Below are 27952 nucleotides of genomic sequence, written 5' to 3'. Positions count from 1 at the left end.
ACAAGATGACTCACCGGAGGCAGCTGTTACGCATGACAAAATATACATAAAAAAGAAAAAGCCAAAGACTAAGGTGGAGCGAGCAGATGGCAGAAGTCAGATAAAAGGTGTTTGCGCGGGGGGGAGAGGCTATTTGAGACGTGCGAAGCTCCAAACGATGGCGCACACCGGCACCGCGCAGAGCTCCAGAGCGCTCCTCTGCGCACTGCTGCTGCTGCTCTCCAGCATCACCGGGGCACAAGTCTCGGTCACCGACTCCGAAGAAGAGCTGAGCCCAAGAGCCCTGCGGGACTTTTACCCTAAAGGTCCGAACCTGACCAGCGAGAAACAACTGGTAAGGTTTGCTCCTGGCACTTCTGAGTAAGCCTTTGATTTTAGATGCAGCTTCAGCAAACCCACGTGCGTATTAACGAACGTTTGTTGTGATAATGTCGATTAGATGAACTGCGTAAAAATCTCTCATCTGCAATTAAACAAAACTCAACAAGCCCGTTTTTTCTGGCTGACGTCCGGAATATTTATATCTTTACACGGAAGATTACATTTCTGAGATTTAAAAATAATGATAATCCACACTGCGATGTTTCCTTAAGCTCGGAGCTCTCCAAGAAGTTCTGGAAAAGCTTCAGGCTAAACGTCTGCCAATGTGGGAAAGGAAGTACGGCCAAGTCCCGACGGTATTGCACCCGGAGGGGTTTTAAAAGCACATATCTGGTGTTGTGTCTGTGTATTAAACTAATCCGGTGCTGTCGTCTCTGTCTCAGTGTGATGTCGGGGAGCAGTGCGCCGTGAGAAAAGGCGCTCGGATCGGGAAGATGTGCGACTGCCCCCGCGGAGCTTTCTGCAACTTTTTCCTGCTCAAGTGCTTATGAGCCTCTCCGAAGGCGAATGTAGAGGGTTGAGACGGAGGAGAAAAGAACTTGTCACTCGATTATTTTGTGATCAATGTCATATTTTTGTAGAGACGCGGCTCGAGGAGCGGTGCGGCGTGCACTCCACAAACGCAGGTTTGCTCTCGTGCTGTGAAGGACAGAGAAAGATTCTACCACAAAGTCCCTGTAAATATTTAAAAATCATTCCGTGTAAGGTTATAAATCAGCTCCGTCGGCTCCCACAAACACGCCGCAGATTCTTACCAGCAACTCCTCTGGACAAACCCGGTTTATGTTTCAGGTGAACGTTTGTTTGTGGTTTATGGACATGAATAAAGTGCTGATCATCTTTTATAAAGCAGCAGAGTGGCCGTGTCTTCTTTCTGTTCTGTTCTAATTGGCACTAGCTTAAAGACTGAAATAACACTAGTAGCTCAGACAATAGCTGCAGATTCACTGACGTGGGTCCCTCATTGGGGACTTGGTTGGGGTCCAGTGAGGCTGCATATGGACTTCATGCACCTCCAGTACCACGTAAGGAGATTTCTGACGTCACGAACTGGTCCTCGTGGCCACTGGTGTGTATGGAAAGTGTAAGAAGAGAAGTTATGGAGGGTCCAGTACATCTATTTTTAATTAGCATCTATTAGCTGCAGAGTTCGATAAGTTACCTGGCTCTTTAGCCAACCTTACAGGAGTCAAAGCCAGCTCCACAACCCCTGACTGTGGCCCTAGAAGCCATCTGATGGTTGATGATGATCCTCTTCTCCCTGAGTCACACTAGACAGCTGGAACAATGATTTACTGAATTATTCGCTTGTTTCTAAGACATTGTGTGGCTGCATTAGTGTAAAGGCATGTTCGGAACTTATTTAATTTTACTGAAGCAAAGGGTCGAAATACCTCTTAGTTAGAATTATGACATTAATTTGGTGAGAAAACCCTCAGATTTGCCTAATTGATCATCTCCTCACGGATCGTCTGACCAGCAACGTCATGTTCTACATCGCTCTGCTTTTCTTTACATTCCCTGTTTGATCAATTATGGATCAAGCGGATAAAGTGTTGATGTGTGTCAGGGTGTGTGTATGTGTGTGTGTGTTCCTGCATTTGTGACATATTGAGTACCAAAATATATATTCTACTGGCAAACTGAGGACATTTTTGCTGGTCCTAACTGCTTCAAAGGACTGTTTTTAGGACTTGGTTTTAAGGTTGAGGTTAGACTTGGGTTATGATTAAGGAGCTACTTGTGATGGTTCGGGTTATGCTCAGGAGCTTAGGAAATGCATCACATCTATGAAAGTCCTCACAAATATACCGTACAAGCGCGTGTGTGTGTGGGAAGAGTATTTTAATTAGATGAGATTAGCAATCAGAGCATGTCTGTATTTGCTATGACCTCAACGGCACCTTACCGTCTGGATCAGGTCAACTATTCAAAGCTGCACACACACACAAACACAAACACACACACACACACACACACACACACTCAGTGAGATTATGACTCATCCGTTCACCTTCTCGTCTCTCTACCCGCTCCTTTCTTTCCACTTCACCAAACTCCTAAATTGAGCCCTTGAATGTTCAATAATCTTCCTTCTGAATGCTGTAATTTATTTTCTTCTACATGCAACTTCAGACTATCACTGATGTTTGTGCTTGATTCTTGAGGACTGCACTAATTAATTCATTGTTTTAATGTAAAACATGCTGAGTTGAAATATGCTCCATAAAGAAATTTGGCCTACAGAGTTAGGAAACAGATTCTTGCTCTCCCCTTTGAAGCGATTCACTCTGCTGACGTAAATATTTCTAATCTGTTTTGAGCAAAAGGGGCTGAAAGAGCAAACACAGATCAACGAGACCGTTTTGTCGTAAGTCAAACTTTGTAAAAAAGAGAAACCCACTGGGCAACCAGGAACACGGCTGTTCATCTCGAGCAGCAATACTTTCTCCAGACAGGCAGGATTTACCACCAGCTCCTGTGGGAACGGCCTCCAATATTGAGAGAGATTGCACGCATGGATACCAGCCCCCCCCCCCCCCCCCCCAAAAAAACAACACATTGTGACAGCTCAGACCTGCAGCGATATGTCCGTCAGGAACGGTTCGTTGGGGTGTGATGATTTGACCATGAAGGGGGGAAATAGTGAGTGAAGGAGGAGAAAGAGGAAGAGGAGAGAGTGATGGATGGAGGTGCGGAGCAGGTGAAATGACACAATTTGGAGTACGACTGGTGAACGTTGACTCTTCCGAAAACCAGGGCAGCAAAGTTTGGTGTGTGAATACATCTGCTTGATTGTGACACATTTAACAAAGGTGGTGTCGCAGCGGTGACCTCCGACCTCCAAAAAAATCTAACTTTGGCTCATGTATGCGCCTATTTAAAAAGAAAATAAAGAAATCATTCCTATTTGTTCAGTGCGTCTTCGATTCACAGGGAGACTCCGAAACCATGCTTTACTGCCGTATTATCATCTTTGGTCCAGAAACTCCAAACTACCAACTGGCCAATTACATTTACGTATCAGAACTGATGCAGGGCGCCTCGCCACGACTTCACTCTTCATTTCTAAACGAACCAGCCACTTGACATGTATAAAGAGAAATAATTGATATTGAAAATTTAAAACATCATCGCCATCTAGCGGTGACAGTTGGGACCGCCAAGCCCGTCATTGGGAAACATGAAAATCCATGAAATGAAACCAATTTAACTTTTATTTCTTTTATTGTGTCAACAATAGTCAATGTGTTCTAAACATGACATTGAGGAAAATATCAGAGACATTTTTAATCCAGATATTTCAGAATTTCAAGCCGATGAAGAAAAAAAATCAAATTGGGTGATATCTTTGAACATTTTAAGCCTTGGCCAAGAACAAGATGTGTTGAAAATGTGCTCCTACGACTGTCATTTCAGTATGAAAACCAACAAATGAGGATTTCTTACGTTAAGCATTTGTATATTTCTACAAGCGCCACCCTCTTTCTCCCCAGCTCAGGAACAGATTTTTCTGGCATTGAGAACGTCGGAGATCATCTCAGTTCAGCAGCAAGAGATTCAACCATCATTAACAAAGGAGCGGGTCGTTCAGTTGGCCTCAACTGGCACCGCTAACGAGAGCCAGAGTCATGTCGACGCGCTTCAACATCTGCCTTTGTCCTCCAGCATTGGGAGCTGGCGAGAGCTTACAGATCTCATTAAGCTGTGCAGGTGGAGACAAACTTTACTCAACTGAATAACGTTCCTTAAGAAACAGGAAAAAACAGGAGCAGTGATGAAAACACACAGGAACCGGGAGGGGTGGATGATAGCTCTTCAACACAAACTGGTTCTGTTTCAATCAGACCAGAAAAGGGGACAAAAGAAAGTTCCCAAACATGAAGCATCTCTTCCATTCAAAAACATCAGATGAAATAATGAAACCCTGAAAAAGAAAAAAAACAACAAAAAACTGAGAAAAAAAAAAAAAATTTTCAGTCCTGTCCAGAGCAACTAATGTGTCATAAAAAATACACTTCCATCAATGTTAAGGGCCATAAAATGTGAGCTTTAATGGATGCTATTAAAAATTAAAAAGGGTTTTTATGGCAAACACACAAGCCTGGCAGAGATTGCTGAGACTGTCAAACAGGCACCGCAGGTTGTCAACATTCTTTCAAGTACTGAATTTAAAAAAAAATTATAATAATAATAAGGTTTTCAACCTTTAAACCACCACAAAAGTCAAAGGTTTGTCCGTGGGAAGTTTTCCTTTTTAACCGATGAACAATATAAAGGAGAGGATGAAGAACAGATGGACTCAGGTCACAACAGGAATGGACAGAGGAAGGTACACACGGTAATCCTGATAAGACGACTGTAACGCCACCGATTCTTCTACAGTACCAGAACTATGACGCCTTTATTGGTGCGGTCAAAGTGCAGATTTAGGAGTCCTGCCTCACACTGAGGGACACGCAGATGGGTCAGGTAGCAAACACATTTCTAGGCTCCGTCTAATTCTGTTTACTTTTGGTCTGAACATTGTGTTTTCCAGCTGTATCTGTTCATCTTTTCCTCATCCAGAAAGCGTGTGTTCAGGAAAAGATGCTTTCTTCCCGATGCCTCCCAGAAACGAACCCACAGTGTGGCCATTCTGGGAAGTGCAGTGATGGATGTGGTCCCGATGTGGTCTTCAGTAGTTCAACATGTCTGTGCTCTCAGCAGGCAACCCAGCAGGTCAAAGGTCAGCATCAGTCAGGATTAGGAAGAAGCGTCAAGCTGCTCGTCCTGGAAAGGGTAGCTGATGGCGGGAGGAAAGCCCTGGCTCCGGGGCTGTTCATCCAGCAGCATGAGGTCTTCCACGTCCCTCCCTCTGTACCTCCGCCGGCAGATCTTTACAGTCACTTTCCTCCCCTGAAACACTTTTAAGGCCTCCTTTGAAGCCATGGCTTTAGCGGCAGACTCGTCCCACCCGTATCCGGTGCCCATGTACACAGTCTGACAGCGGATCTCGCACACGTGGCCGTCCCTCTGTGTTTTGCCAGTGGGGAGGCCCGCGATGTCCTTCAGTGGCACAAACACACAGGTCAAGGTCTGTTTACACGACTCTACGCAGCTACGGAGGATTTCGAAATGGTCCAGGTTGGGCCCGAAGCCTCCTGCCGACACCAGCTTCCAGGCCACCGCCTTGTAGAGGCGGTTAAAGAAGGGCTGGTGCTCGGCTGGGGCCTGCGGAGGAGGTCCCGACTTCTGAGCAGTAGGACGTGGAGTCACCTTCCCCGCAGGGCGACCCTCGGCCTCGTTAGGGTCACTTCTGGCTTTTTTCACGTTGCCTTCAACATTACTGTCTGAAACGGACAACAGATGGTAGAACAGCGGTGAGCGGCCAAAGAAACATCTGATGAGGGATACGGACTCTGAAGCGAGAGTGGGCGAGTGAAGCACACAGAACAAGGCAACAGAAATAAACTACTGCTGCTCAATAACAAGCAAGAGGACACAGTCCCACCTGGTTCGGCTCTCACACAGCTCGGAAGGAAGCACTTCACATGTGAAGGTTATTCCAGGTAAAGCCAAGCTACGAAAATGATGTGGCTCAATGCCAACATTCAAAACAAGGCTGAAACCAGTCACCAACTGGATCAACAAACCCGACACATTCAGCGAAGGTGCTGTGGCTAATGAGTGAGAGATTACCACTATCACAAATCTGACAGACCTGCTGGCAGCAGGACAAAGTCAAGATTGAACTACAGCTTCAGAGCCCAAACATCTGGCCAAAGTTACCGATTACTGAATTTAAAACCTCTGTTGTCAGAGATTTAGATGCTGTAGTAACATTTATGGGCACCATTTATACATACATATACATCAGCCCATATGTTTTAGCTATGTTTTTCTAAAACAAAAGCAGCATTGAATATATTTTAATGCTTTAGTCTTATTTCGGCAATGAAATGATTAGCACAGTCACTGGATGAAGAATCAGAGGTTTACTACAAATGCCGAGGGATGAAAATATTGGGGTGCAATAAAGCTTCAACATAATCACCGCAACCTCAAGATTCAATTATTCTGTGCTGGGGTGATGTTGGCATATGAGAGAACATAGACTCTTTTCTGTGCTTGTATCACAGAAAGTGGTATTTTCAGGGGGAATCAACTTATTTTAAGATTAAGATTAAGATTAAGATTTACTTTATTCATCCCCGTGAGGAAATTGAATTTTTACCCAACATTATAGTTATAAATTAGAATCCTCCCCAGTGGGATGATATTACAGGACACAGTTCCAGGTTAAATAGTCAGAAATCCTGTTAGAGACATGTTTATTTTTTGGATGGAGCGGGACTGGAGAATTTCACTGTCATTGAGTGCTGCTGTAATTATTATGTACCGGTAATGACTATCACAAAACCATGAATTCTGAGTAAAGTTGAGAATTTTATAGTTTCTTGCTTATGATCACACGCATTCTACAACATATCGCACATACAAATACTAAGTCACTTTCTTTTAACAGCAACATGTCAAAATATGCCTGTTAATTCATCTTCTTTAACTTATGCAGCATTTCTGTCCAATTCAAACAATTTTATCCATTCAATCACTTACAAGCAAAAAGAAAGCAACAGTTTTATAAAGCCCGAACAATGGTGTACCATTTGTGGCTGTCCGCTTTCCCTTGCCCATGACTCCATCGATGGTTGTTCTGTGGCCTGGGGCATCTTTGACCACGATCCCCTCGCCCATCTCCTTGATTTTAGCCATCACAGCTGGAGGATAGCTAAGAAAACAAGGACCCATCATCTACATACTCTGACCTCTGCTGCATGGAGGTTATAACTGAGCTCTGATTGTGTGTCTCACCTGCAGCCCAGGAACACGTGATTGGTCCACACCATGGACAGAGACAGCAGCCTGTCCAGACTGTTGCTGGGCGCTCCTGGCTTCACAGTCGGGAAGTTCTCCATGTTTCTCAAGATAAACTCTCTCCGGGCAGACCACTGTTTGCTGGTTTCGCAGTAGCCCCTGAAGGTGTCAACCCATTGGGCCAGCTGCGGGTTCTGGGCCAAATATTCGGAAACAATGTCTTTATCGCTCCCCTCCCTCGCCATCCCTGCAATTATAAAGAGAATGTGCGTTCGATGAGGCGCAGTAGTGATTCAACGAGAGTGGCACCGAAGTTAGCTTAAATCAAGGCTTCTACTCCAACAAACTCCTTAGATACATTTGTGTAGTTGTAGGCAAACGCATCGGTGGTTTAACATCTAAGACCTGTGTAGTGGACTTGGCTTTGAATTAGAACAGCGAAGCAAAAGAGTTGGATAATTATTCCAAAAATGGCATACACACATTAACTTTAGCAACTACCGTGAAGTGAAACAAACCAAATCTAATCGACTGGCGTTGTTAGCAATTATATCAGGCGATCATCACCACATCTGTTCAATACTAACGTCATAGCCATTTCGAAAAATGCCAATTAAAATGAAATTTAACTACTGTCAACGACATACCAGGCTGTCTTCGTTGCGATGTGTTCCTAGCTAACTACATGGTCGTCAGATGACGCACAAGAGACGATACATTGTTACGACTACATTTCCCAGAAGCGCAGTGGAACTGGACTGGCATGCTAACTTTCACTCGCTTCTGCTTGCATGTGCTCTACAGGCAATTGTATCCAGATAGAATACGTGAGGTACATATAACATATAAATTATTGCAAAATTAAAATGAGTATAACTTTTAATTCTGTTATATTCCAAAGCAAAAGTAGCTGCCTCGTTTAGCAACTAATGCTCATCCCGTGATGCATTGCGTAAAAACGTAGTCAAAGTGCGACCTCAAGAGCGGTAATTTGTTTTGGTCGATGAATGGCGTCAAGTACGCTGTATTTTCCAATTACCGCTCCTAAATAATCCTCAATATGATTCATGAGCTGTTGCTGGCGTTAAGCGGATACCCTGGGACGATTTTCACATGGAACAAGCGAACAGGTTTGCAGGTAAAACAACCATTCAGCGCCACAGTGACGCCCGCATTTTAACATTATTTTGCGAGATCTTACACAGGCTATGCTCTTAATGATGCTTTTGTAAGAGTACCTTTTATCTCTGTAGCGACTTAATTTAAAGTTTTACATTTTGCCTTCAAACTGAATATAATTCTGAGCTTTTACACATATAATTACTCCCACTGGATGGATTGTAGCTAATGTACAATGTCACAAACATTAAAAAATAAAAAGTACTGTATTTGAATAACCCTAACCCTAACCCTAAAAAAACCCACATGTAACTAGTAACTAAAAGAAGATAAAATGAGGGCTGATAGTTTGGTTCCAGTATTTGTTGCCCATTTGATTCTGTTTACCACAGAAAAAGAGACATAACTGGAATAATATCACACATTTATTTAGTTTGAGTGTTGAACATTTCGTTTTCCCCACAGGTTTCCCAGGACTTGCCTTTTCTTCACCCCAGTGAGACCAGTGTCCTTAACAGGCTCTCTAAACTGGGTTCTGATTACATGCGCTTTACCGAGTTCATTGAACAACACACTGGCCATGTGCATCAACAAGTGAGTGGCTGTTGGAAGCTCTGGAAGTCAACATTTTTAATTCTAAACACAAGATAGGATTTATCTTTCCTACGTTTGAGTTTTCATGATATGCCCCCATTGAGACTGTTTTGCTCTCCACTGTCACACTGCAGGAACATCACATGAACCAGCAAAATCAGACGGTACTTCATGGGATTTATTTGCGGGCTTTCTGCACCGGTCTGGACTCCATGCTGCAACCATATAGGCAAGCCCTGCTGGACCTTGAGCGAGAGGTGAAAAGATGGTGTCGCTCACAGGGAACAATGCTGAAGCATGTAAAATAATCCTAACTAAAGGCTTGTGTATGTTTCAGTTCCTTGGAGATCCACATCTGACAATATCTCATGTGAATTACAAGCTTGATCAGGTAAAAGAGATGAGACAACAGCTGAAAGTCTTTACATGTTGATCTCACGCTTTCTTTTGTTTTAAGTTTCAGCTGCTGTTTCCTTCAGTAATGATGGTCGTAGAAACGATTAAATCTCAGAAGGTAATCATGGAATTCATTTTGCAAATACTACAATAAAGTCTAAGAAGGATAATGAGTGAATCTTTAAAAACTGTTATTGGTTTGAAAATTGGTCTGGAGTGAGACAGATCCACTGTTCAGCCATACTGATGCCACAGGTGTTGAGCACAGATGTGTCTGCTCCATTAAGTAGATTAATACTGATCCCCTGCTGCTGAGAGAGGGATCTGTCTGAGACAGGAATCATGTCTGCAGTGAATTACAAGCCACTGACGTCAAGATATTGATTTTTTATCATTTCCGAGTGTTTTCATCACCAGGAGCACAGAGGCTCCTGTCCAGCACTCCTCATCCAGATGTTAAACCACAAAGCTTCAATTACGTGTGCTGCTGATTACTCAGACAAAAAAAGTGTGTTGCAGAGGATGACACAGAGTTTCACTTTGTTTTCCTGTTAGATCCATGGATGTCAGATCCTGGAGACGGTGTACAAGCACAGTTGTGGAGGGCTTCCGCCTGTACGCATGGCTTTAGAGAAGTAAGTATTCACATTATGAGGATGAGAATTAGACTATGTGAGATCTGCCCTCGTCTCACTTTCCACGTTACAAAAGTGAGTGTGTGTTGTGTTTAGTGTGCAAACTTGGCCTGGAACAACTGAAACACTTTTTGGCGACTCATCACCGGCAGCAGTTATTTTCTTTGTTTTGTATTTTGCAGGATTCTCGCTGTATGTCATGGCGTGATGTATAAGCAGCTGGCAGCATGGATGCTGCACGGGTTGCTGCTTGACCAGAACGAGGAGTTCTTTGTGAAGCAGGGGCCAAGCGCCGGAGGAGCTGCTGCCAACCAGGAGGAGGAGGATGAGGACCTGGGGCTGGGAGGCCTGAGTGGGAAGCAGCTCAGAGAACTGCAGGACCTGGTGGGCATCCTGAGGGGGGCGCCGGCTGCATCGGGGGCTGTCCGTATCTTGACACGTGTTGTTGTGTTGTGGTGCAGAGGCTGATTGAGGAGGAGAACATGTTGGCACCATCTCTGCAGCAGTTCTCCCTGCGTACTGAGATGCTGCCTTCTTACATCCCAATCAGAGTGGCCGAGAAGATCTTGTTTGTTGGAGAATCGGTCCAGATGTTTGAGAACCATACCCACGGCCCATCTCGAGCCGGTAACCTAGTCTAGCACGAGTTAGGACTGTTTAACCGTCTGTTTATTCAAAGTTATTCTTAGCAAGATATCACAAATGGAGTTATGTAGTATAAAATTTGATTTCTTTTAAACTTTTTAATTCAAATGGTGTCCTTATTACATAGATTTTGATCTGCTACAGCATCTGCATCATGAAAGAATTAAATGCATTGTTTATTTTAGGCTCCATACTGAAGCACCAGGAGGACACATTTGCCACAGAGCTGCACAAACTCAAACAGCAGCCTCTGTTCAGCCTGGTGGATTTTGAAAACTTGATTGATCGCATTAGGAGTACGGTGGCAGAGGTGAGCTCATGTGCTTTTTTAAAACTATTTTACATAGCTTGCATTAGCAGTCAGCTCAAGTGAGACTTCCCACTCTTCCTGACATACAGCATCTCTGGACCTTGATGGTGGAGGAGTCTGATCTGCTGGAACAGCTCAAGGTTTTGCCACTGACCATTCTGTTCATAGGCAAATCAAGAGTAGCAAAATGTGTGAATTGAATGTTTCAACTCCTGACAGATCATTAAAGACTTTTACTTGCTGGGAAGAGGAGAGCTCTACCAGGTCTTCATCGACCTTGCGCAGCACATGCTGAAGACTCCTCCAACAGCCGTCACTGAGCACGGTCAGTCACGTTCTTATCCGTACTGAAAGTTTATAGAGCCAGAAGTATTTTTAAACTGATGTGATATCTCTGTTGTGCTGCTAGAGAGTTTACATTTGCCTATGAAAATCAGTAACTTCCAGTCATTCAAACATTCTGACCTGATTTATCTGTGATTTCGCCCCTTATGCAGATGTATGTTGACATTCTCACCTGTGCTTTGCATTTCCAGATGTAAACGTGGCATTTCAGCAGGCGGCTCATAAGGTTCTCCTGGACGATGACAACCTCCTTCCCCTGTTGCACCTCACCATAGACTACCAGGGCAAAGACTGCAAAGGTAAGAACTAAACGAGACGTTCATCTTTAGGTGGGTCGACCGCCACCTGGTGGATCTGTAGTGTAACTGAAACGACAACGCCACTCTGTTCTGGTTAAAAAGAAATGTCGTTAATGGTTCCTCAAAATTGAAGATTTATTTCAGAATTTTCATTTACTTACTGTGCATGCAATGGACCAACAGTTTCTGGAACGGTTCCTAAGATGTATATAGAGCTTTTAACACTGACTTGCATCAATATCAAAATTGCTGTTGGAATTTTAAACTTATAAGTCACAATTGTTGAGTTTAGAACCAGATGTCACAGATTTCCACCTGTGTTCTGGTGATCTTCTGCACATTGTGGGTTTGTTGTTGTTGCATTGCTAGAGGCAACAGGTCCCAGAGATGGAGCAACCCCACCACAGGACACATCTCCTCGTGAAGTCCCCCCCACAGGCTGGGCAGCCCTTGGCCTCACCTACAAGGTCCAGTGGCCACTGCACATCCTCTTCACACCTGCTGTCCTGGAGAAGTATGTCCTCGCCATCATATGCTCCGTCCAGTCAGGCGTTTTGGCTGTGCGCGTCACCTGCTCTCTGCTCGTTGCTGCAGGTACAACGTTGTGTTCAGGTACCTGTTGAGCGTTCGTCGAGTGCAGTCTCAACTTCAGCACTGCTGGGCTCTCCAGATGCAAAGGAAACACTTGAAATCCACCCAGATGGACGCCGTGAAGTGGAGACTACGCAACCACATGGCCTTCCTGATTGATAACCTGCAGTATTACCTACAGGTTAGACTTTCTGGGTTTGCCAAAACATAGATCCTGTACAGCAGCAATTGTGCATAGCCGTGTTAGCAACCAACCAAAAACCAATAGATGGCTCCACATTGAACCTTTTGAAGACCTATTTATAGATGTCACTCTCATTTAATCAGCAACAGCTTTTAAAATCAGGACAACTCTTTGAAATCTCTCCACGATTTGAGTTCATCCGACAGGCGTCTGTTTGGAAGAGTCACTGAGGTGATCTGCTGCTGTTTATGTGCAGGTTGACGTGTTGGAGTCTCAGTTCTCTCAGCTGCTTCAGCAGATCAACTCCACCAGAGATTTTGAGAGCATCAGACTGGCTCACGACCACTTCCTGAGCAACCTGCTGGCCCAGTCCTTCATCCTCCTGAAGCCAGTAGGCTCCCTCCTCACCTGTTACACCTTACTGCTAAAGCTGGCGTTTGTCTTTCTGGACTTAATGAATTCTTCTCTACCCAGGTTTTCCACTGCCTGAATGAGATCCTTGAGCTGTGTCAAAGTTTCTGCTCCATGGTCAGCCAGAGCATGGCGCCACTCGATGAGAGGGGAACTGCTCAGCTGGACCTCCTGGTCAAGGTGGAGCCGCTCGCCTCCTCACCTACTTTAGAAAACACGAATGAGTATTTTTATCCGCAACTGTGCATTTCTAATTCCAGGGCTTCAGACGTCAGTCTTCATTGCTGTTCAAAATCCTCTCGAGTGTCAGGAACCATCAAATTAACTCAGATCTGGCTCAGCTGCTTCTGCGGTTGGACTACAACAAATACTATACACAGGCCGGAGGGACCCTGGGCAGGTAGGTCTCAGGTTATCAGAATCTAGAAGAACATTCTGATTATTTGGCACCACATATACAAAAAAAACCAGCTTGAAACTGTTTAGCTAATAGAAGGTTCCTCTTTTTCAGCATTTAACAAGAGCACAAAGAAAAGAAGCAAAACCCCATCTTTCTTTCTGCCTTTCAGATGTTACAGTTGTACTTTAGTTGGTTCACTTGAAGTTCTCGTGCCTCACTTTCAGAATGCAGCTCATTAGGCATTTAGGGCAGAAATGAAGCTGATCTCGTATTAACTTGAACAAAGTTAATGATTTCAGCATTTTGAGTGTAACCAACAGTCAGAATTGCATGCAGATGCTATTAGCTTAGCATAATTGTGTTAATGTACAGCCACAGTAGTCGTTTCCATGTTGAAGTGGAAGATCTTTTGGGTGAAACCGACAGTTTCCTTGTAAAAAATCTGTAAATATTAAACCATTTTACAAATGCAGAGACAATAAAGAAACAAGTTAAAATGAAACAAGAGTCACAGTTTATTATCCATAAAAACAGACAGGATAAAGGTATGTACAGCAGAGGCATGCAACGGAACTAACGCGTGGAACATTTAACATGATTGAAGGCATTTTTGCAAACGTGGTATTGGATTATGACGCGTAGTTGTGGCGATACCGAGGCAGGCTATGGAAGCCCAGGCACTCCCCACAGATCACACTCTGGATGAGCCACTCGGGAGACACCAGCGGCACTTCCTGGGATGCCATGTTCTTCTCCACTAGTGGGGAGCAGGTGTGGTCCGTCACCACAACGTCAAACTTGCCGGCAGGAATGTCTGAAAAGGAATAGAGGGACAGCTGTCAGAAATGTAGCATGGCCAGTGCTCGCTCTCTGGCTGTCATGAGGCGGAGCTGTGGGTCTGTACCTGAGGCGTCGGGCTGGAAGTGTCGTACGGATGAAGCTCCACCCATGGTGATGAGCTGGGCCCAAAGCTCGGCTGGTTTCTCAAAAACCAGAAGGATCCGCAGAGCCTTGAATGGGGTGCTGCGTGGGTGCCTGGTGAAAGACAAATTTGATCATCTCTACTGAAGGAGGCCGACCACGGGATGATTTTCACAGCTTCACCAGCGTGTTTTTAAATCAAAGATGAAGGCGACTTCAACCTTAACTCATTAGATGGAGCCACCAACTTACCATTCTACAATGGCATCATCAGGTCCAATGCCAGCGGGCAACAGGTAGTTCCTGTAGTTGAGCAGCTTATTGTCTTTGCAGCAGTCTCGAACCCACAAGTGTGACACACAGGGAACGCCGCTGGCCAAACACAGCAGGTACTTCTGTGTACGACAGTGCTGGTCTGCAATCAGCAAGCTCTGATATGCTGCTTTACACTAGGGAGAACAAGAGGCATCTATTAATTGGCTTTTCAGCAGGTCCGGAAATAACCTGACATTTAAATGCCCTTTGGTTGAGTTGACAGTTTCTCAAAGTCCTAGAAATAAATCACCCTCATATCTATGCAATCAAACAACCCCTTCCCGGTGCTTCAGGAGGGCAGATGTAATGCTCGGAAGATTGGATTCTGTCTTTTTCCAGGGTTTAATAATTTGGTTTCCAACTTTAAAATTACAATGCAAGAAAGATCTGATGTAAAACTAACTACCCTAATGCATCTCTTAAAAATATCTGAGCCAATTTCTTTCCTAGTTATCAGGTTCCTTCAGTCCACCTACTTGTTCTTCATTGAAATCTGGTAGGATGAAGCCTCCACCAGCCTGCAGCTGGGACTCGGTGTAGGTTTTGTTATATGGCCCCGTCTGCACATACTCTGTAAAAGAAGATACAATAATAATAATGCAGATGTTAAAGGGAAGCTGCTCTGCGTGCACGACGTTGCGAACCTTCGTCTTCGTCGCTGCTGAGCTTGTTGCTCAGACGGTCGCTCTCGCACGACGCCGTCATCATGAAGGCAAAACCCATGAACAGAGATGCATTCTGGGGCAGCGGGCCGTGAGTCTCCACCACATCGCTGGACTGATCGGGAAGATCTGTTCCGCTGCCAGAGGTGTTGCATATGCCGACCCGCTGCTGAGCTGGGGGGAGGGAGACTGGTGTTAAAATTTCCTGATGCGACCGTTAGAGCGTCCAGCCGAGCGCACCGACACCACACACCCGTGATGTTCCCTCCACCCGTGGACCAACACCGTGATTCTGGTGTTGAATAGTTATTTACCGAGTCGTCTCAGCAGCGGTCGTGACAGCAGAACAATGACCACACGACTGTCAAAACGTCTCAGATGTTTTCAGCCAAACAAACAAACAAAAACAAACAAGGATTCTGATGGATGATCGGCTGCGGTGCGTTCAAGAACACAAACAAATACGAGTTGTGAAAATGGACAATTTTTAAAACATTTTTATAAAGTGACCAACAGAGAAGCAAATTTCATGTCACAGTTGAAATTAATTAAATAAAAGTTTACATGTTTGAAAAATGTTCCCTTGTTAAATGTGTAAAATCAGAATTAAAAACTATATTAGCTTCCTAATTCTAAAAGCTCTAAAAGTCTAGTCATAATACCGCTGCACAATAAAATTCAGTAATGGGTTCTAAAATATGCCCCCCCCCCTTCCCTCCCCCCCACTAAGATGACATCATGGTTTTGGGGAGCAGGTCTCCGTACCGGCTCTGGCCCCCCTGCGGCCTCTCTTTGCTGGTGTCCTGCAGCCCTCCGAGGTCATCAGCTTTCTCTTGCCAGAGGGGCCGGGGGTGCGGGGGCTGCTGGAGGAGCTGCGGTTGGGGATGTTCTCAGATGCTCCTCTGCGCCTCCTCTTCCCCTCCACCAGGTTGTCTATCAAAAATAAAAACCACCACATTAATGAACCAAACCTGGATCCTTCTGCTCACGTGATCCAGGAACTCACCCAGGCTGATGTCAGAGGCCTTGGCCAGGGGGGTGGAGGGCTCGTAGGGGCCCAGGCTGTGCTGCTCCCTCAGCTTGTTGCCCTGCTCTAGAGACAAGATGACAGCCTTCCTGTTGTACCACTGTCTCTGACCATCCTTCTCCACGCTGTAAAACAGCTCCTGGCCCTCAGTTTTATGGCCCCTCACAACACCTACACACAGAGACACGCTCTCGGTTAGAAAGTCCGGTTGAATTGACCTTTTTTTAAAATGGTGGCCTATATTTGAGGTTTGACTTGCAGCGAGAGGCTCGTGTTCCTCACCTATGCTGAAGTACTCGTCCTCCAGCAGAGCTGTGACCTCCGTCTCCAGCGGAATGGGGTCACACAGGAGGATATCCTTCCCGGCCACCTCACACTCGTAGCCATCATCGAATCTCAGACGGAACCTCCCCTCGCCAGCATCTTTCATGATGCGGCCTGAGTAGAAGTAACCGTTAGATGACCACTTGGCCACCACCCGCAGGCCAACAAAGCTGCTCCCGGGAGGGCTCCCCACCTCCTCTTCCTCCTCCTCCTCCTCTTCCGCTGACCTAAGGGAGTCAGATTGGCCCTGGGGTTCTGTGTCAGCGGGGCTTTGAGGGGGCAGCACACGGGTGTAGAGCTCATCATCTGAGGACGATGGCAGCTGAGCGCTGACCCTCTGCAGCGAATGCCCACCACCTCTGCTGACAGGGAAACACACACCCTGTTTAGGGAACCTCCTCTCAGCATCCACACTGGATAATTACCTCAGGTTCCACTTTTTTATGCAGTTGCAATAAATGGACTTCAGTATCGTTGATTATTTGAATCGCTTTAGACACCAAAATACTAATTAATAATGTTAAAGGGATCAATCGATAATAACAGACCTGCCATTCTGGTGCAGGCCTGCTGGTAAGAGGAAGGGGTATAGCCCACTACAGCATTGGGTTGTTTAGGTGATTAGAAGTTAGAAAATGTGTTAAATGGGTGAAGAGTTATCAGATAGTTGTGATTGCCCATAGTTGCGACTGCCTGGTCAGCCTCGAAGAGGACTCACCTGGACAGGCGGGAGCGGGAAGGGGGTCGACCCCTTCGAGCCCTTCCCCTGGGTCTTAGAGGGATGGAGGCCTGGGACCCCGATGTGCTGTGGCCTCTGCCCGCTATGACCACTGACCCCACCCTGTGAGCCCTGGGACCCCTCTGTGGGTGCCCACCTCCCCGTCTGGGACTGCAGACACACAGAGGGGACCAACAGAGCTGGTCAGGCCGTGCAGACACTAATCTGAGGTTACTGTCAAGTCCAAACTACAGGAACGGAGATCAGACCTCAGGAGGCCAAGACCCAGTTTAGCCAACATATACTAAACAAGTCAACATTTGACCTTAAAGATATGGTTCTTTAATTTAGTATAAACCTTGATAAAATCTTTTTCTACCAGTAACCGGTCAAATGTTTGCTCTGTTTTAGACTCAGATCATTAGAGTCCTAATGATTTTCATTATTCATCTATCTCCATCCCTAATGTGCATATGAATGGAGACGAACTAGCCTCAGATTTGTGTCTGTGAGGAGCCTGATGCAGGGAGGAAATCAGGCAATCACAGAGAAATTAAGATGTTAGAAAGTCAGAGCGGAAAAACAGGAATCAGCATGCACCTACACAGAGAGCTGATGCGGAAAGACTCATTGACCTGGACGTGAGGGGAAGGGAGGGGAGCGCTGATTCTCTGGAGGAAGCGGCGGTACCTGCTAGATTTGGCTCCTCGACTGGATGGCCTGATGAAATCTGGCCTGGTGAGGCCGGTGCTGCTGCTGGTTCCTCCTGAGCTGTGCTGCAGGCTGGAGGCCTTCGAGGACAGCGAGCTGATGTCACCCAGGTCACCCGACGTCAAAGAGCTGCTGCCTGTACGACACGGGGACATGTCACTGTCCAGCACCTGACAGTCCACCACAGGGTCCTCGCTCTCCTAGAAACACAAATATAACAATTTTAGGCTTGAATTTAGAATTTAGGTTAGATTTACATAACTGTGTGTGTGTGCGTGTGTGTCTGCTACCTCTGAAACTTTGCGCTCCACCTCTTTGCCATCCTCATAATAAACATCTGTAATGATGCGCGTGATGGTGGTCCGCACCTCCTTGATGGTGCGCACGTGCCTGTGGTGGGAAGGGCCAGGGATTCTTCTGGATGACGGAGACTCCGCTTCAGACTTCAAAGACAGAACAGGGGTGTTAACAGGACTCGTGGGGGAGGGTGGAACTTACACCTGAATGTTCATACCCTGGCAGCTGGTGAGCGCAGCCCCGGAGCGCTGAAGTTGGTCCGGTGACGGAGCTGAGATGGACACATAAGTGATCAGCATCACTGAACTCCACGTCAGCACTCCGTTACATGTGATCAGAGGACTGACCTTGATGGGTGGACTGGAGGTGTTGGACTGGTCAAACGTCTGTCTGGCATTGGCTTTGGCCGGAGCCGTTTCTGGAGGTCTGAGTGGGCCCTGTCCATCCTCCGACGTTTCCACTGGGTCAGGAGGATCCTTCTGGATCTCCTGAGGCGATGCCAACACTTCCTGTTGTAAGACCTCTGACTGGCTGTAAGGCAGGCTGTTGCATCCCAGTGAGGAAGCCTGAGAACTCCTCTGTGGTGAAGCAAACAGCTCCCCTCTGCAATGATGAAAGATTCAGCCAATAGGAACACAGCAAAACTAGATGATGGAATATTGAAACCACACAATCAATATTTTGAATTAAAACTGCAAGCTACAATTTTTTATTGATTACGTGGTGAAGAACAGAATAACCATATAAACTACATGCTGGTGCAAGGAAATATTCACCCCAGCTTGGGAGTAAAAAATAAGTCTCTTTTTTAATGCAGATGCAGTTTAGTGGACAATATCAGCTTCTGTCTACTGTAATAGGTTTGCTGAACACACCATTCATGCAGTTCAGACCAAAATACACACAAATTTAAAGAGAAAAATGTGTTTGTGTAACAAATGCTGCTGTCACTTGTGCACAGGATGTTAACATTTATTTGTAATTATAATTATAATTTTACTGACAAGAGGAGCTTGACAGTCATCTAGTTACTTAACTGATAAAGTTCAACTGATTATTGGATCACTGTACATCTTCACATTCAGCCATTTCCAATAAAGAGCCACATTTATTGCAATGATGAATTTTAATATGGAGCAGTATCTCTTTTAATGTGCAGAAATAATATCAAATGTTAATGTGGTTACCTGACAGACATGGCTTCATCCTCTTCCTCTTTCTGTCTGTGGACCTGTCTGACCCGGCTGAACACTGACGGACTGAAAGCCACAAGCGACAACACATCAAACCGAAAGGCTACATTCAAAAATATTTCAAGTTGTGGAGTGTTTGAAGTGTTTCAGGTTACCTGGTTACAGCACTAGCAACTGTGCTTTCCTTCACCGGGGCTCCATCTTCTTCTTGTAGGGACGGTTCTGGAAAAAGGTTATTGTCTGAGCATCAAGTGACAATCATGATGCACACACTGTGAAATGGCATAAAAAGTTGAGGCATTCAGGCATGTAGCTCTTACTCTGAAGGCTGAAGCGGTCCGAGTTGACCTCATCCACAGGGGTCACCAGCTTCATCCTTAAACTCAGCTTCCCATCTCCCTTATCTGCCGTGTTCTCCCCACTGTCTCCAGGCACGATGGCACTGGCTGCCATCGCTACATCTGCGGAGACATCGCCTGCTGTGTCTGACTTTTCATCGAAGGGTGAAATCTCTGTAGAAGAATGTCATACAGATAACCAACAGATTAGGCTGGAAAGGTTTTTTTGAAAATGATTTTGGGAAGCACACTTGACCCACCAATGGGAGTGCTGTGTCTCACTGTCTGTTTCAGCTGGGTGATTAGAGGGGGCGTGGCCCCAGTGGCAGGACCAATCAGATCCCCTTCTTTGGGAAGTGTGAAGTGAAAGGATATATCTACAGCAGAAAAGCAGTTACAATTAGATTTTAACCAATTTGATGAATTAAATTAAACGCTGGAGTTGTGTTTTGAAACCCATGTTCTTACCTCCTGAGCTCTCACTCAGACTCTTGTCCTTGAGCCCCTCTGATTCAGGCCCTGCCCCCTCACCCTGGGACAGCCTACTTGAAGCCATCTGCACCTTTGTGGTTGGAACCTGAGGTTCGTGGCCATTTGTGGAGATGAGCGCGTTGCCTCTGACTGGCTGGGAGGTGCTGGTCGTGACCTGCAAAGCAGCATCATTCTGCAGAATCTCCGGGTCTTGCTCACTGTCTGTAACCACGACAACACTGTCATCCTCCATTGGCTCAGGAGTCAAGAGCTGGCTCTGGGACAAAGCCAGAGCCACTCCTAAACTCTCTCCACCCACTGTGCACTCCTCCTCCATCACCTCTTCCTCGCACTCAGCCATTACTCCCTGGTCATTGCCCTTCTGAGCGCCATCGACCGGCACACTAATTTGCGATGATGACTCCACAGACAGTCTCTCTGCTGGCTTTTCTCCTCTCAGTGCAGAACTTTTCATTGCATCCACAGTTACTGTCAGGGGGATCACAGACTGAGAGGCGAGACTGCGGGGAGGCGTGTTTGCTGACGTCTCCTGCACGCGGCTCTTCACAGTCACATCACAAGAGTCCTTCATCTCAGAGCAGGACACTACCTCAGCAGAGCTCCTCTCCTTCACATCTACTTGTTGTACATTCATACAGGTCTTCTCGGCACTTTCACTGTCAACTTTATCTTCCTCCGCAGAGGAAACTTTGGAGCTGGTGTTGGTTTGCAATCTTGGGACAGCACTGGTCTTGTTTGCCTGTTGGTGATGTGGTGCAACAGAATCACTGGTGTCAACTGCAGGAGGCTCCTCCGGTTCTTCAATCTGTGTGGCCTGGCTGTCCTCTTCAGCATGCTGGGAGTTCTGCAGGGCTGTGCTGCAACTCTCAGTGTTCACAGAAAGCTGCAAAGGCAATGAGAATGGACACGAGTCCAGACACTGAGATTCTGAAGCCGGTTTTTGATCACACCGTGAAGGTGCCTCCTGGCTCTGTGTCGGGACAAACACATTCTGAAAAAAAAAAACACCAATAGAACATGGAACATTACAAAGTACTGTAACTATGGGCTGTGATAGATTGAGCTCCATCTACTTTCATGATAAAGAAGAACGTTTGAAAGATATTTAAGGTGAATAACAGCACACTGTATTTATATAGAACATTGAAGCCTTGCTAATTATAACTGTACAGCAGCTATGCATCAACACTTAAACCCTTCTTTGATGCAGCTTTATGTAGTTTTACTAGAAGAAATGTTTTCTATCCCATCTGTTCAAGTATCGGTCAGTAGGGGGCGATAGAGCTGATCTTACCTTTATGCAATTTATTAATAATACAGATTAAAAATGAGTACAAAGAAAATGCTGCAAATAAGCCAACAGATATAGTCATGAGTGACGAGTAAGAGCAAATTCATTGAATGATTACCTGTTTAAAATATATACATTATAAGATTATTAATTAATTAATGCTATCACGGTTATCAGTTATAACTCAAGCTGTGAGCTCCATCTTACTTAAATAGTTAAAATTAAAAATTGAAAAAAGGTACATACCTGAGAAAACTCAGGCTGGGAGGGCACAGAGGGGGTTTTCTCCAATGTGAAACAAGGGGAATTCTGGAATACAGGAGTGGAGGCGGACGGTTGGGGCTTGGAGACAGTCTCTGTGTCCATTGGTTCTTCCTTTTCCCTCACTTTCTCTTCTGGGGGCAGCGAGGTATCCATTGGTTCATCAATGCCTGTCGAAGCACATGAACTTCATCAGCTGCTCAGCGGTAAACTGAAAAAGTTCAAGAAACTCACTGTTTTCGTTCTCTTGTCCAGTAGGTGAGCTGGGAACAATGAATGGGGTGTTGGTGAAACTGTTTTGGCTTGGCGCAACAAACTCAATAGAGCTCCTCAAAACAAAAACAAGGAAAATATGGATTATTGGTGATGTCCTCTACACACATGTGCAACAGAACCAGCTCCAGAAAGTGCTGAAACTCACTGGGACAGACTTTCCTGCACCAATGTTCCCTGTCCTGACAGATGCAGCAGTCGCAGGCTTTGGCCCGGAGTCAGAGTAGGCTGACCCTCCTGCTCAGGCTCAGAAACGGTGCTGTCTACTGCAGCGCCTGAAAGACAAGAGTGTGAGAAGTGCACACAGAAAACACCACCAAACCAAAACGGATCCATTTTGAGGGGCACAACATTGAATTAACTGTTGTTGCATTTCTATTTTTAGAGTGAAAGGAGCACTAAATTAGCTATTATTGGTAGGTAACCATGGAAACAAGAGTCGTCCTGAAGTAGTCTCACTTTGGCATATTTCATGTGGAGCTCAGCTGCTGGGTGTAGCAACGGTCAGACTGAGTTACGATCATCGCTAACAACAGATAATAGAAGGGGCAGCGAAAAAAGAAAGTGATCCAGTGTAGAGTGAAAAAAATAGCCCGGCATGAGTATGTTTGCATGCATTCACCTGTTTTGTCAGTTTCAAACAGGTCCTGTTGAGAAGACAGGATCTCACAGTCCTGCTGGTCCTGCTCAGACGTCTGGAGGCACTGAGAGTGTAGCAAAACCTGGACGCTCACCTGCTGAGCAGACTGAACTGGAGAGTCCAAGGAGCTGCTGGAGCTCACCTCTGCCCTGGAGGAGAAAAACAGACTGTTGCCAGACAAGCAGTAGATGATCCTGGACGCTGCCACCTTCTTCATTTCACCTCCTCTATAGGAACAGCTCATGTTGACATACCTAGCTGCTTTGTTGTTCTGACTTCCTGAAGTCCTGGAGTCAGAGTTCTGACCTGCAGGTGAGGAAAAAACACTTAAACAATAGCCAACCTAATAATCCCCACAGCTGAAATTCTTTATCATTTTAGCTTCTCTTATAGAAAGATCATTGTTACTTTCAGGTGGTCTTTTAGATGATATATTAAATGTTAAAGCATAGAATACAATCTACAAACCTTTGAAAGTGATAGCAAAAAATACGGAGCATCTTCACTGAGCCATTAACTTGGAATCTCAGGTTTGGCTTTTAAGGATGTGCCTCTTAAAGCGTCTGAATTCACCTGACCCATAATGAGAATGACAAAAGCATGCGAGGAGCATTTATAATTACCTAATTTGGCATGTTTTTCACTATCTGGAGGAGGGATATTGTCTTCTTGGTCCTGGCAATTTGTCACTTCCCCTCCCAAGTCTTGACTCTGTGATAGCTCTAGAAAGTTAAACTGAGAAGTTCCACCTAAGACCAAGGAAACCCACAGATCAGAAATGAATTCTGTTTAACTTGATGTTGCGGATGTCCGTTACCTTCGGCCTGGACACAGTGTGTTGTGGAATCGGCTGTAGATTCCATGTCCTCTGGTGCACACCTGAAAAAAAAACAGCACTGTAAAAACATGATCACCAATGCAACGGCTTTACGTTGGCACATACTTTTTGTTGAGAGGAGGGCAAATGTTGAGAACTTGACTCTCCTGCTGAGATTCTGAGTTGGGATCATTCAGAGTGTCTGAATACAGAGAAAAAGATTATTCTTATTCTGGGCTGATTCTTATCAGTGTAGCTAATGCGAAAATAACCTGACCAGGTTTCTCTTGGGAGCTCTCTGACTGGCTGTCCCTCTGAGAGTTTTTGCTTCCAGGTGGAGAGGATATGAGTTCCTGACAAAAAGGAAAAATTCAGTTGCATTCAATTCAACAGAGTTACTGTCTTTAGCCAGGTTATGGAAAGATACATGATTTCAGGCAAAAATATTTTCAAGCGAACTATAAAATAATGTGAATAAAAATGCATACAGTGTATTATTAATGCAGTTTTCTTCAAATGGGAACAGTGCCTCCTTGCTAATCTCGACATGCAATTTAGGAGGTTGAATACAAACTAGGATTATACGAGAAAAGTGCACCTATATATGCAGAAATCCTGCAAATTCTAAGATGCATGTTGATTTTCCTATGCAGCCTAATTTGAATTACGTTACTATTCCCTTTTTAGTACGACATTGATAATAAACCTTGGAAGCTCACCAGGACGGGGCTGCGGGAGGTGGGCTGCAGGCTGGACAGTCGACGGGCCAGCAGAGCTCGGTAGCTGCTCTCGGGATCGTCCTCCAGAGCGACGCTGTCCGGCTGGGAGTCCTCTACAATCAGACACGGGTTCTCAGAATGAGGCAAGCTTGATTCGAGTTCACTTGCTCCAGGGTCCATGGCGTCAGGCCGCGGGAAAGAGCTGGGCTGTTGTGAGACAGCCAAGCAGCAGCAACATACCGCAGGCAGACATGTGAGCCGAGGATTGTTAGCTACCTGGAACTAGCAAGTGTTAGCATGTTAGCTAAAGTGTTCGACGCTCCGCCCCAAAACAAAGCACGTAGCTGGCGCACCGAAGCGCCGGAGAAAATACGAATGACAGTCGGCAGAAACAGCACGTCGCTCGGCCAAAGACTTAAGTCAAGAAGTCAGTGTTTGTTAAAATCATCTAAAAGGGCAACTTTCCCTGAAATTACTGACACACTTTCGACGGCTCCATTCGGCCACTGGCGGCAAAACACGCCGGACGTGACATCATTTGTCAGGATGACGTTATGACAATTATTTACAACAAATACTCATAAGGCACCTTGCATTTACTGTACAAAGTGTAAGGTGGGCATTTTATTTCTTAAGTAAAACATAAATGTTGCAGAAAAATATGCAGAAAATGAAAATTACATTTCACTTTGAAGTGAAAATGTCTATTTGCTTTTCTTCGATTAATTGAAGAAACCAAATTAGCATATCATACGTTTCATATTTTATTAATGCAATTATTAGTAATGAATTTTCTGAAATTCTATTTATAACTTCAGGCTTTCTTTTTAAAATGTTACAGTCTATATTAGTATTCAGAACTACGTTAATTACATAATAACTAAATTACTGTACCCTTTAATCATCAATGTGTAACTATAGTTAACACAGGTTTGTATTTTGCATATACTACAGAGAAGGACTACTCGAATTGGTGATGATGGACCGGGGGAAAGAGATAAATGTAGGCCAGCAGGTCCCACACTGGGATTTCGAAGACCTCCAAAGGTCCTTGAGGGGCTTCCTGAGACGCTAGAAAACTATAAATATAAATATACAGAAGGTTCACATCATTGCCTCAAGCTGAGTCAATTTTTATGTTCTTCTGTATTTTATCTCAAAGAGACAGTTTACAATATGGATGTTACAGAAATCTGAAAGATATATATATAATAATCAACCCCCTTGTGAGCAGGATAATCAGTAAGAATTGAATCAAATGTGCACACAGACTCCATTTTGTAATGATCTTCAAATGGGGTGATGCGAGCAACATCACTTTGTCATCATCATTTGACAACTTCAGTTTCCATGGAGACACCACGTTTCCTCTAACAGTGCAGTCTAGTCTATGCAAATGCACATCACAGTAAAAATGTGTGGAGCAACAAAGCACCAATCATGTCCTGATGGAAGCTGCTGGGGGAGGAAAAAGAGGGTTTCCTGCACAGAGAGACAGCAGAACCTGGCTGGAGCAAATATGCTTTTCAAGGTCCAGAAGGCCACATCCTTCACTTAAAACCATAAAACACTACAGACAGATGAGACTAAATTAAAAGCCACAATTAGGATTCTGGTAATTCATTTTGCAGTGGTAGCAGAATTCTGTTTTTCTTTTTGTTTCCAGTGCGACCTGTGTTTATTTGTGCATGGAAGAGGAGCCTGGCAGGCCTGGTACCGGCTCTGCTCAGGAGAGCAGCTTTGTGGTGGGGACATGCCGGCTGCATGGGGAACAATGCCATACCTGAGTGGATGAGCAACCGTGCAGATCTCAGTGTTCTGACGGCCAGTTACCTCTCACAGCGGCTACCACCGCAAAGTTCAGTCGTCATTTTTTTGCTGCCACAATAAAAAAAAGAACCTGCGCAGCTACAATTCTCCAAATCTTTCATCTTTAATCGCCTGAGACGACGCTGACAGACGCAGAAACGCACCATGACCGCGCACCGCACCGCTATTTTCACCGCAACGCAAGAGAAACAATAAAGAGCTTTACCTTTAATGGATCAGTTCTGGAGGTGTTCCAATTTGGTTTCACCGTCCAGCCGGATGCAGAAGGAGCGCGTCCAACATCGCCCGGTCCGTCCTCACCTCTGTTTTACCGAGAGTAAAGGGTGTGGAACGCACACGCGTGGCGCGTCAAGATGCAAAGGCATTTTTGTAATTTACAATCTCCTACCTCTCTCTCTCACACACACACACACATGCCTGTACACGCTAAGACACGCGCGCGACTGGATAAATACTAATTTAACATTTTTTGGGGGGCAATTTTTTTTTGAAAAGTGAAAACAAACAAACAGAAAACATCAACCCTCAAATAGTGCAGCACCAAAACGAGTCCGTGGAAGATCCACAACACCGTGAACAGAGCTGAACTTAGGTGGTGGTGGTAAAGGGGGGGGGGGGGTCAAATAAAATTCACGCCACTGCCTCTTTTAAAGAGCCAGGTCAGTTTTAAAATTCAAACACGAGTTGACGAAGGAGATTCTTTTTTTACTAAACTGACCCCTGATACCCCTGAATGTATGTTCAGGTTCTGCATCTGTTGAATCAATCAGAGCAGAGTTCTTGAGTGCTCACAGGAAAATGTTTGACACATTTCTGGATGCTCCACTTTAAATATGGACACGAGTGCATGCCCTCCGTGGCCATAACAAAAAACGTTATTTAAAAAAAACCAAGCGGTTTTTATTGTGGCATGATTGTAGATCACACCCTCCTGATGTGTTTCTCTGTTGCGCGAGTTCACGTTTTTGGTTTTTGAACGGATCCTTTTGAACGGAGCCTTGTGCAAAGTTAATAACGGAATCAGAGTTTGAAATGAGGGGCCCCTGCTGCTCTCCGCCCTGCCAACAGGGGGCAGGAGACTCCCTGGCCTCAGTAACAGTGCTGACTCACTCACTCACCCTCCTCATCCTCCAGAGGAGCATCATTACAGGCTGTAGTGGGAGATCACAGAGGCAGGATAACAGTCGCGACGCTGACATACAGTTAGTTTGATATCAAGCTGTGAGACTCAGAAGTTCGTCCAGCAATGAACCCTCTCATCCAAGATCTAAATTCTAATGTTCCGTCCGTGCCCATCACAGGCTGAGGGTCTTCCTAATTGACCCTGCAGCAGAGTCACATCAGCACTGCTGTTTTATACTGGTTTTAAGAACAGGAGAGGACATTTTAGCTGATTAAAATGAAGGTTTGGAAGTCTGAGATATCAATCCAACAGGTGAAAACTTCCGATGTCACCGCGTGGGAAAGGTTCCACACAAAAATGATTTATTTTCACACCATTGACGATTTTTGAGGTCAGTTTATCAAACTAAAAACGCCTTCTACGGGCGATTGAAGCAGCTGGTCTGTGTTGAGCAGTCGCGTCAGTCTCATCAGTGTCTCCATCGACACCCGATTAGTGTTAAAATGAATAAATTAAGAAGTTTGTCTTAAAAATGGGAGCACAAGTGAAACGTATTTTTGTCCCGGGTCAATTTTTAGCTGCGTGTTGTCAAAATAAATCTGTACCCTGCAGAATGAGCTCAGCCAGAAGTGTTGTTGTCTAAAATAATGCTCGATTCCCTTTGTTTTCGGCCTCTTTTGGTGCGGTTGGTGCTTCTTTTTTTGGTCTTAATGGGAACAAAGAGCTGTCAGTGTAAGAAAAGGAGCATGCTGCCTGGTACGTGCCGTCACGGCGGTATAAATAGCAGCTTTGTTGTGCCACAGAAGTCTAATTTTTGTCTGTGGGGTTTGAA

General features: G+C 45.2%; 4 protein-coding genes and 1 long non-coding RNA gene across 11 annotated transcripts; 2 read left to right on the top strand and 3 right to left on the bottom strand.

The window, feature by feature from the left end:
* Nucleotides 1-60: 60 nt before the first annotated feature.
* cart3 (cocaine- and amphetamine-regulated transcript 3) lies at nt 61-1233 on the top strand. 2 transcript variants are annotated; one of them, XM_057022041.1, is made up of 3 exons: nt 61-334; nt 594-658; nt 765-1233. In XM_057022041.1, exons 1-3 carry the CDS (start codon nt 158-160, stop codon nt 790-792), a joined length of 270 nt encoding a protein of 89 aa, XP_056878021.1. In that variant the 5' UTR covers nt 61-157; the 3' UTR covers nt 793-1233. The 2 variants fall into 2 exon arrangements, with proteins under 2 accessions (XP_056878021.1, XP_056878012.1); XM_057022032.1 differs by having other exon boundaries at nt 94-334; nt 594-677.
* LOC130519055 (uncharacterized) lies at nt 1088-1810 on the bottom strand. The gene is made up of 2 exons (XR_008948212.1): nt 1544-1810; nt 1088-1447 (listed from the first exon to the last, which is right to left on the bottom strand). It is a non-coding gene; the product is annotated as an uncharacterized LOC130519055 (long non-coding RNA).
* A 1780-nt stretch (nt 1811-3590) lies between these two features.
* cdkn2aip (CDKN2A interacting protein) lies at nt 3591-8092 on the bottom strand. Its single transcript, XM_057021757.1, has 4 exons — nt 7887-8092; nt 7237-7486; nt 7029-7153; nt 3591-5714 (listed from the first exon to the last, which is right to left on the bottom strand). The coding sequence occupies exons 2-4, from the start codon at nt 7482-7484 to the stop codon at nt 5128-5130; spliced, it is 960 nt and encodes a 319-aa protein (XP_056877737.1). The 5' UTR covers nt 7485-7486; nt 7887-8092; the 3' UTR covers nt 3591-5127.
* Nucleotides 8093-8177: 85 nt separating this feature from the next.
* On the top strand, nt 8178-13673 carry tubgcp4 (tubulin, gamma complex associated protein 4). The gene is made up of 18 exons (XM_057021325.1): nt 8178-8377; nt 8824-8952; nt 9087-9209; nt 9290-9343; nt 9410-9466; nt 9904-9983; nt 10166-10367; nt 10445-10610; nt 10814-10938; nt 11028-11078; nt 11158-11263; nt 11475-11582; nt 11952-12096; nt 12177-12354; nt 12614-12748; nt 12832-12948; nt 13029-13168; nt 13280-13673. The coding sequence occupies exons 1-18, from the start codon at nt 8300-8302 to the stop codon at nt 13284-13286; spliced, it is 2001 nt and encodes a 666-aa protein (XP_056877305.1). The 5' UTR covers nt 8178-8299; the 3' UTR covers nt 13287-13673.
* On the bottom strand, nt 13660-26572 carry tp53bp1 (tumor protein p53 binding protein, 1). 6 transcript variants are annotated; one of them, XM_057021135.1, is made up of 29 exons: nt 26203-26570; nt 24168-24374; nt 23726-23801; nt 23575-23650; nt 23449-23510; nt 23255-23380; nt 22886-22937; nt 22614-22780; nt 22140-22266; nt 21953-22047; nt 21704-21888; nt 20143-21157; nt 19935-20051; nt 19657-19848; nt 19492-19558; nt 19331-19402; nt 18491-18746; nt 18361-18414; nt 18137-18289; nt 17826-18046; nt 17136-17306; nt 16376-16779; nt 16073-16264; nt 15832-15999; nt 15049-15240; nt 14881-14975; nt 14342-14538; nt 14073-14203; nt 13660-13982 (listed from the first exon to the last, which is right to left on the bottom strand). In XM_057021135.1, exons 2-29 carry the CDS (start codon nt 24345-24347, stop codon nt 13798-13800), a joined length of 5028 nt encoding a protein of 1675 aa, XP_056877115.1. In that variant the 5' UTR covers nt 24348-24374; nt 26203-26570; the 3' UTR covers nt 13660-13797. The 6 variants fall into 6 exon arrangements, 5 of the variants coding, with proteins under 5 accessions (XP_056877115.1, XP_056877124.1, XP_056877150.1 ...); XM_057021144.1 differs by having other exon boundaries at nt 16376-16776; XM_057021170.1 differs by having other exon boundaries at nt 24168-24280; nt 26203-26569.
* Between the last annotated feature and the right edge of the window lie 1380 nt (nt 26573-27952).

This window comes from Takifugu flavidus, chromosome 2 (assembly GCF_003711565.1).
Source record: "Takifugu flavidus isolate HTHZ2018 chromosome 2, ASM371156v2, whole genome shotgun sequence".
Classification (NCBI taxonomy): Eukaryota; Metazoa; Chordata; class Actinopteri; order Tetraodontiformes; family Tetraodontidae; genus Takifugu; species Takifugu flavidus.
This window is presented reverse-complemented; position numbering and strand designations above follow the sequence as displayed.

Bases quoted from the DNA above. Each gene is read 5' to 3' on its own strand.
- tp53bp1 (XM_057021135.1), bottom strand. From the start codon at position 24,347: ATGGACCCTGGAGCAAGTGAACTCGAATCAAGCTTGCCTCATTCTGAG. The intron at 23,511-23,574 runs GTATGTGCCAAC...TTTTTTTTTCAG, and splicing joins TGCCCTCCTCTCAACAAAAA to GTGTGCACCAGAGGACATGG. The intron at 18,290-18,360 runs GTATGAACATTC...CTGTCTTTGAAG, and splicing joins TGCGCTCACCAGCTGCCAGG to TCTGAAGCGGAGTCTCCGTC.
- tubgcp4 (XM_057021325.1), top strand. From the start codon at position 8,300: ATGATTCATGAGCTGTTGCTGGCGTTAAGCGGATACCCTGGGACGATT. The intron at 8,953-9,086 runs GTGAGTGGCTGT...GTCACACTGCAG, and splicing joins CTGGCCATGTGCATCAACAA to GAACATCACATGAACCAGCA. The intron at 11,583-11,951 runs GTAAGAACTAAA...TTGCATTGCTAG, and splicing joins CCAGGGCAAAGACTGCAAAG to AGGCAACAGGTCCCAGAGAT.
- cdkn2aip (XM_057021757.1), bottom strand. From the start codon at position 7,484: ATGGCGAGGGAGGGGAGCGATAAAGACATTGTTTCCGAATATTTGGCC. The intron at 7,154-7,236 runs GTGAGACACACA...TTGTTTTCTTAG, and splicing joins CACGTGTTCCTGGGCTGCAG to CTATCCTCCAGCTGTGATGG. The intron at 5,715-7,028 runs GTACACCATTGT...TGTCCGTTTCAG, and splicing joins AAAGCGGACAGCCACAAATG to ACAGTAATGTTGAAGGCAAC.
- cart3 (XM_057022032.1), top strand. From the start codon at position 158: ATGGCGCACACCGGCACCGCGCAGAGCTCCAGAGCGCTCCTCTGCGCA. The intron at 335-593 runs GTAAGGTTTGCT...TGTTTCCTTAAG, and splicing joins TGACCAGCGAGAAACAACTG to CTCGGAGCTCTCCAAGAAGT. The intron at 678-764 runs GTATTGCACCCG...TCTCTGTCTCAG, and splicing joins AGTACGGCCAAGTCCCGACG to TGTGATGTCGGGGAGCAGTG.